Genomic DNA, 8,365 nt, shown 5'->3' on the forward strand with positions numbered 1-8,365 from the left:
GCCAAATATTGTCCTATCCTAACAAACCATACATCAATCTTCAAGCTTATTTATTCAGCTTTCAGATGATGCATACATCTCAATTTCACAAAATTGACACTTATGACTGGTTTTGTGCTCCAGGGTCACATATAATATCTAGTGTTGTCAAACGATTAATCGCGATTAATCACACCCAAAATAAAAGTTTGTGCTTATATAATATACACTCTTAAAAATAAAGGTGCTTTAAAGGTTCTTCACAGCAATGCCATAGAAGAACCATTTTTGGTCCTGAAAATAAAGTGTTACATTTCTTTTTATCCACTAATTTCATTCCTCCCATGAGGTTGAGCTCATATAGTTTCTGAAGGTTTGTGGAGTAATGCAGTGCTGAACTAGCGGTCAGGTAATAACCTGGAGCACACTGAGGTGATATGTTCATCTGTCTGTCTCTGAGGAGCTTTCAGACTGAACATCAACCTCAAGATATTGACTGAACAACAAACACTCCTTTAGAAGACGATAACACAAACCTGCACTGCGAGAAGACCACTGCACAACACGCACAGAAACCAACTATTAAAGGAACAGTTCACCCAAAAATTAAAATTTGGGGAAATGTAGCATTGCATCAGTGTCTCAGCAATGGATGCTCTGCAGTGAATGGGTGCCGTCAGAATGAGAGCTGATAAAAACATCACAATAATCCACAAGTAATCCACAGCACTCCAGTCCATCAGTTAACATCTGGAGAAGACAAAAGCTGAAACACATCCAGCATTAAGACGTTTTTAACTAAAATACATAGAGTCCATAATCCATAATAACGCTTCCTCCAGTGAGTCAGTGTTCTGGTGTGAATCAGGAGAGAAATCTGCACAGATCAAGCAGCGTTTAAACAGCTCTAAACAAATATGTGGCTGGATTCTGATGAGAGCGACAACAGCAGATGATTTCTGTGTATAAATAGCACGCAAAATAGAAAATCCTGCTATTGATGCGCACTTTCATGAGAATGAGCCCCCCATTCTGACGGCACCCATTCACTGCAGAGCATCCATTGCTGAGACACTGATGCAGTGCTACATTTCTCCAAACCTGATGAAGAAACAAACTCATCCTGATCTCAGATGACCTGAGAGTGAACACATTTACAGCAAGTTTTGTGTTTTGGGGTGAACCGTTCATTTGAAAATGTTTATATCAAAAGTAAAACACTTATTTGATGCAATGCAAGCCCATTTTCACAGGCATCTCCATTTACCATGATGGTTATTGGGCATGAAACATTTGGCTGAAAAATGTTTTATGTGCCGTGTTTTCAGGGGGAAAGTGATTTCTGCCTGCTGCTGGCCATGCCCTGTGGTCTGGACCAGGAGGACGTGTTGAACCAGACGCAGGCGCTCAAATCCGCCTTCATCAATTACCTGCAGGCCAAACTAGCAGCCGGCATCATCAACGTCCCCAACCCCGGCTCCAACCAGGTGAGCGCTCGTCTCACACACACACACACACACACATGCTCATTCTCCTGCCACCGCAGTGCATCTGAAACACTCGTTTCCCTCCACAGCCTGCGTATGTGCTGCAGATCTTCCCTCCGTGCGAGTTCTCCGAGAGCCACCTGTCTCGCCTGGCTCCGGACCTCCTCAGCCAGATCTCCAGCATCTCTCCGCACCTCATGATCGTCATCACCTCCGTCTGATTCCCCCGCTCCTCGCGGCTCCTCTGCAGTCTGACTGCACGTGTCTGCGGTCTGTGTATTTATTGATCCGTTTCATTTTTGTTCACGGAAACATTCATTGGGCAGGAAACAAAAACAAATGTCTTGAGGGAAAAGGGACATTTTCTTTATTTGGTGATTTTTTTGAGTCTATTTTTTGATGAACAAATCATAGAAGTTATTGTAAGATAAATGTGTGTTTTTAACGAGTCATGTGTCCCTGATTGATTGGACGCTGGAGATCACGCCGATCGACCGGCAGCAGATGAACAGGATCATGGAGGTTCTGGTTTGCCGGGCTGTACATATTTTAAATATTTAAACCTTGGCCAGACGACCCAAACCCAACAGAGCCGGACCGGACCGTACCGACGACAGCTGAATCAAACTGTGCTTGTGGTGTAAATACTCGTGAGGCGTCAGGGCCGGCTGGGTTTGTTGCGGGCACTTCAAGCTTTCTTAAATAAAAAAAAAAGTCCATAAAACTTGTCACTCTTTCATTGTAGCCTTTATTCATCAAGAGAAATCACAAACATGGATTACAGTGAAACACAAGTACACTTGCTGGAGTCAGTGGTGAGAATCTGTCAGAAAACAAGGAACATTTGGGTTGAAAACCTCTTCAGCGCTTAGAAAGTAACAACTCGTCTCAGTTCACAAAAGCTGTGTTTGCTGAAGGTCAGAGCTTTTCAAATTCTGCTCGATATTGTTTTCTGAGCCGTGGATTTGATTCACTGTTGTGTGTGATGTTAGTCTTCTCAAACTGACGGCGCAGATGTTTTAATCTAGCGTGAGGTGTCTGTGGTTCAGTGTTTGAGATCTACGGTGGATCTGAACAGGGCTAGCAGCTGCTGCTCGTACTGCTGGATGTTCCTCTTCAGAATCTCCTTACAGGAGCCCAGCAGACGCTCGAACGCCTGCACGGTGATCACTGCACAACACACACACAGAGTTTGGATTCATTCTGCTGTTCAATCACTATTGTGACCCTGCACCACAAAACCAGTCATAAGGGTCAATTTTCTGAAATCATCTGAATAAATAAGCTTTCCATTGATGTATGGTTTGTTAGGATAGGACAATATTTGAAAATCTGGAATCTGAGGGTGCAAAAAAATCTAAATATTGAGAAAATCATCTTTAAAGTTGTTCAAATGAAGTTCTTAGCAATGCATATTACTAATCAAAAATTAAGTTCTGATATATTTACGGTAGGAAATTTACAAAATATCTTCATGGAATATGATCTTTACTTAATATCCTAATGATTTTTGGCATAAAAGAAAAATCTATAATTGTGACCCATACAATGTATTGTTGGCTATTGCTACAAATATACCCCAGCGACTTAACACTGCTTTTGTGCTCCAGGGTCACATTTAGAGAAATGTAAAATAACACAGAGTAAAGCTGAACACATGGATGTATAGCGGTTTAAACATTAGCTTGCTAACATACTGCAGTGGAGTCATTGTATTCAGTGAACACGTGATGAATTAGTCGCTGTAGATAAATGATATTAATCACGTGTGTTTATTGATGAGCAGCTCGTCTCACGTTTTCTGACGGACGTTGTACAGTATTTTTACACTTTTACTAAAGTAGAATTTCTAGTGATTAATTGACATAAAACATGAAAATGCACAAAAACATCCAAGTTCTGCTGTCAAACTCTTTTAACCATTGATTGAACTAATGATTACAAAAAAAAGCCAACTTCTGAATTGTTTAGTTCGAGCAGCTTTACACGCATCAGCATCAGAACTCGTGATGTTCAGTTCACGGCCTGACTTTGAGTCATCATCTTTTCATATTTAATGAGCAGGCCTTTGCTGTTGCGGGTCTGAGGCTTTGGATTAGTTTGCCGTCTGAGATTACATCCATAAACACCTTTAAAGCTGGGGTTAAAAAGTTGGGTTTTTAGTTATGTAGCTGCATGTTGATTATAGAGCACTTAGGTCTGCAGCTGCAGTTGTACAGTGCTTTATAAATGAAAGGAATGAATGAATGAATTCTGATGAATCATGTGATCTTCAGTAAAAGCATGAAGGTGAAGCAGCATGTGTTACTGAGCATGTCCACTGGAGGAAATACCCACAATCCCCTGCAGGTGGATAATTTCACGACGTGTGGTGCATTATAGGGATTTGCACTTCACACTTTATTTTGCATTAACAGATATTTTAATGGTTTTAATGATTTTTTAAAAATATTTTGTTTGATGTCACATCTTTAAAAAAAAAAAAACAATTCTCAAAAAAACTTTCTCAATTTTTTTTTCTCTTTTCAAAAACTACTTCATAACTCCAGTTGTTAGATATGACGGTGAATGCCAAATCAAACGTAAGCTGAGTTTGTCTTGATTTGCAAAGCAAGGATAGATCAGCAGAGAAGCAGCGTTAGCATTAGATCTCGTGCTGTAGCGGCTAATGACTAGCCAGCGTTTTCTTCTCTCATCAAGTTTTTGATGAGAGAAAAAATATTTTGATAAGAGAAAGAAATTTGATAAGAAAAAATTGATGAGAGAAAAAAGTTTTTTGCTGAAAGTTTTTGGATGACAGTAAAAAAAATTACTGAAAAAAAATGATAAGAACGATGGTTTGTTAGGATATGACAATATTTGGCTGAGATACAACTATTTGAAAATCTGGAATCTGAGGGTGCAAAAAAATCTAAATATTGAGAAAATCATCTTTAAAGTTGTTCAAATTAAGTTCTTAGCAATGCATATTACTAATCAAAAATTAAGTTCGGATATATTTACGGTAGGAAATTTACAAAATATCTTCATGGAACATGATCTTAATATCCTAATGATTTTTGGCATAAAAGAGAAATGTATAATTTTGACCCATACAATGTATTGTTGGCTATTGCTACAAATATACCCCAGCGAATTAACACTGCTTTTGTGCTCCAGGCTCACATTTGTGTTTTTTTTCTCTCAACACTGCAATTTTGACCCGGTGTGACTTATAGTTAAGTGCGAGTTATTTTACAGAAAATACAGTACAGAACACTGCTGTGGTATTTCAGCATCTGTCCTTGGTGAGGTTCATACCTAAACACTTGGTCTCTCCTGCCGCGTACACAGACGCCGCTCGGGGTTTATTGGTGACCAGCGCCAGCTCACCGAAATACTGACCCCTGGAGCAGCGCGCGACCTCCACCTCCCCCTGTGACCTCTGACCCGCCTGAGTCTGCAGACACGGCAGCATCAGACTCACGCTAAACACACGCAACAGACTCACGCTAAACACACGCAACAGACTCACGCTAAACACACGCATCAGACTCACGCTAAACACACGCAACAGACTCACGCTAAACACACGCATCAGACTCACGCTAAACACACGCATCAGACTCACGCTAAACACACGCAACAGACTCACGCTAAACACACGCATCAGACTCACGCTAAACACACGCAACAGACTCACGCTAATATAACCTCTCAGAGACTACAAAGATCACTGTGGAATGTGCGTGGAACATAGAACGTATCAGACTCACCCTAAACACACGCAACAGACTCACAGACTCACGCTAAACACGCATCAGACTCACGCTAAACGCACGCAAGACTCACGCTAAACACACGCAACAGACTCACGCTAAACACGCTACAGACTCACGCTAAACACACGCATCAGACTCACGCTAAACACACGCAACAGACTCACGCTAAACACACGCAACAGACTCACGCTAAACACACACATCAGACTCACGCTAAACACGCGACATGAGCGACAGAGTCTTACTTTGCTTCTGATCATGATCCTGACTTCTCCAGACTCCACGACATAGAAGCAGTCGGCCGAATCGCCCTGACAACAAACACAGTTATGCTGATCAGAGATGAACGATGATGACGTCACGAGGAGATCAACGAAACACACCTGCCGTATGATCTGCTCGCCATCGCTGAACGTCTTCATCCCAACCACGTCAACGATCTTCATGCGCTCCGATAACTGACACACAGAGACATAATAACTAGGGCTATTGATTTAATATGTGTTAAATTATGGATAAAATAACATGTTACAAGTATCAATGTATTTGAACAAATCAGTTGAATGAATAATTCAATGACTCACTCATTAAAACAGTCACTTGCCGCCACCTACTGACACTTTTAGTTCATATTTACAGCATCATTTCATTTCTGAAGTCATTTCATATTCAGAATTTCTTATCTTATTTTTATTCAGCACCTTATTTTAATACTATTTGCATTGTTATTAGTTATTGTTATTAGGGCTGGACGATATGGCCAAAATTGATATCACGATATATTTCTTAATTTCGGTCGATACGATATAATTCCGATATCGATATGAACACTATTTATCTGAAATAGAAATCTTTTGTAACATTATAAATGCCTTTATCATCACTTTTGATCAATTTTAAGCATCCTTGCTAAATAAAAGTATTAATTTCTATAATTTCTTTCCCCAAAAAATTATAAAAATTATACTGAATGGAATAGTGTATAATGTTACAAAAGCTTTTCATTTCAGATAAATGCTGATCTTTGGATCTTTCTATTCATCAAAGAATCCTGAAAAAAAATGTACTCAACTTTTTAAATATTGATAATCAGCAAATCAGCATATCAGAATGATTTCTGAAGGATCATGTGACACCGAAGACTGGAGTAATGATGCTGAAAATTTACCTATGTATGATCACAGGAATAAATTACATTTAAAAATCTATTCAAATAGAAAGCAATTTTAAATAGTAAAAATATTTCAACATTTTACTGTTTTTGCTGTACTTTGGATCAAATAAATGCAGCCTTGGTGAGCAGAAGAAAATTCTTAAAAAAAAAAAAAAATCTTACTGTTCAAAAACTTTTGACTGGTAGTGTAGGCTGATTATTCTTATAGATTGAAACAAATGTACTTCAGCCAGAAAAAAGGGGTAAAGTATGTTCCTTGCTGAATTTTATTCTGTTATATGTTTACACAACAAATATAGTTTTCTCTCAAATGACAAATATGTGAATGTATTTTCTTGGATTTGAATATTTAGAGCAAAATAAAAATTTTTAATGCTTTTAAAAAATAAAGTGAAATTAATTTTAAAATGTATATTATTAAAATGTGTTACAAACTATTGCCAAACAAATATATCTGTAGAAAACATTTACAGAAATATATTTTGAAACATATATGTTTTTTTTCTGTATGGGATCTCTCACAATTCAACAAATTCATTTTTTAATTATGTGGCAGAAACAAGCTTCCTAACAAAAATGGCCCTGTACAATTAAACTAAATCTATTACGACTATAGCGATTAAAGTGAAATGTGAAAACTTTTTGATGGGTTCCATTAAACACTATTAATAATGAGACGAGTGCAGTGCATGATGGGATTCTCACCAGTGCCCACAGCGCCCCCTCCTGAGTGGCCCTGATGGTGGCGGCGCGCGGCGTGTTGTACATGAGGGCCAGCTCACCAAAGCTGCCTTTATTATCATAGCGACCCACACAGCGGCTCACGCCGTCCTTCTGAATCACGATATCAAACACGCCCCTGCAGACAGACAGACAGACAGAGAGACAGGCAGACAGACAGACAGACAGACAGAGAGACAGACAGACAGACAGACAGACAGACAGAGAGACAGACAGACAGACGGGTTCATCAGCCGCTCCTCACGTCAGACGGATGCAGACGCTTCACTCTCACCTCTCAATGACGTAGAAATTATCACCGTCGTCACCCTGATTGATGATGCACTCGTTTGGTTTGACCAGCACCTCGAACATGCTGTCTAACACCTCAGCGAACTGATCCTGAGTCAGACAGACAGAGAGAGTCAGACAGACACACACACACATCACACACTCACACTCACACACTCTCTCTCACACACACTCACACACACTCACACACACACTCACAGAGAGAGTCAGACAGACAGACACCAGCAGTTTAGCGCGTCTGTAAGAACCTGCTCGAGGGTTTTGAACAGCAGTATGTCCCTGCAGGCCTCCTGTAGACGCTGACGCTGCTCATCAGTTTTGGGGTGAACGACCCTCAACTCGCCGCCCTCGTCTTCATCTTCATCAGGGTTATACGCCTCTGCACACACTGGAGGAACACACGCTCACAATCACATGACAGGAAACACTAACAACAGCTCCAGAGACAGCGGGGTTAGAATCAGTAACTAAAACCATAAAAACATTTACATTCATTAAAATGAACTGAAGTAATTTTTTATTTTAGTTTAGTTTCCAAAGCAACATTTCTCAGTTTAACTTGATGTACAAAAATAACTAAAACTGAAATAAAAACTAATTCAAACTTTAAAAAACTAAAATTAACCGTAACTAAACTTATTTTAAAACTAAACTAAAAATTAAAACAAACCTTCTAAAAACAAATAAAAATGAATACAAAAGACATAATTAACAAAATTATTAAAGATGTTACTAAAATTAAAATGAAGTCATAAAACTAAAAATAAAAACTAATTATAAAATGAAACTATTAAATATTAACAAAAACTGTAATAGTATCTCAGTGATACTAAAATAATATTCAGACAAAACACTTTACCTGATACACGTCTGTTGCATTTACTGGGTGGAGGAGCTACAGATAGATAAACAGACAGATAGACAGACAGATA

The 8,365-nt window shown here is 39.1% G+C and overlaps 2 protein-coding genes across 9 annotated transcripts in view; one reads left to right on the forward strand and one right to left on the reverse strand.

Annotated features, from left to right (window-relative positions):
* The window catches only part of LOC107719036 (msx2-interacting protein-like), a 28,433-nt gene extending 26,243 nt beyond the window's left edge, over positions 1-2,190 (forward strand). For all 8 annotated transcript variants that reach the window (XM_016526337.1, XM_016526338.1, XM_016526333.1 and 5 more), the window contains 2 exons: positions 1,308-1,466; positions 1,556-2,190. In XM_016526337.1, the coding sequence (XP_016381823.1) occupies positions 1,308-1,466; positions 1,556-1,687 (291 nt within the window). In that variant the 3' untranslated portion in view covers positions 1,688-2,190. The remainder of the gene's footprint in view (positions 1-1,307; positions 1,467-1,555) is intronic.
* Positions 2,191-2,268: 78 nt separating this feature from the next.
* The window catches only part of prkar2ab (protein kinase, cAMP-dependent, regulatory, type II, alpha, B), an 18,281-nt gene continuing 12,184 nt past the window's right edge, over positions 2,269-8,365 (reverse strand). Inside the window, exons 4-9 of the mRNA XM_016526356.1 lie at positions 7,417-7,523; positions 7,107-7,260; positions 5,611-5,715; positions 5,473-5,538; positions 4,767-4,905; positions 2,269-2,636 (exon numbers count right to left, since the gene is read on the reverse strand). Of these exons, the coding sequence (XP_016381842.1) occupies positions 2,512-2,636; positions 4,767-4,905; positions 5,473-5,538; positions 5,611-5,715; positions 7,107-7,260; positions 7,417-7,523 (696 nt within the window). The 3' untranslated portion in view covers positions 2,269-2,511. The remainder of the gene's footprint in view (positions 2,637-4,766; positions 4,906-5,472; positions 5,539-5,610; positions 5,716-7,106; positions 7,261-7,416; positions 7,524-8,365) is intronic.

This window comes from Sinocyclocheilus rhinocerous, unplaced genomic scaffold (genome assembly GCF_001515625.1).
Source record: "Sinocyclocheilus rhinocerous isolate Xijiao unplaced genomic scaffold, SAMN03320098_v1.1 scaffold2648, whole genome shotgun sequence".
In the NCBI taxonomy this organism is placed as follows: Eukaryota; Metazoa; Chordata; class Actinopteri; order Cypriniformes; family Cyprinidae; genus Sinocyclocheilus; species Sinocyclocheilus rhinocerous.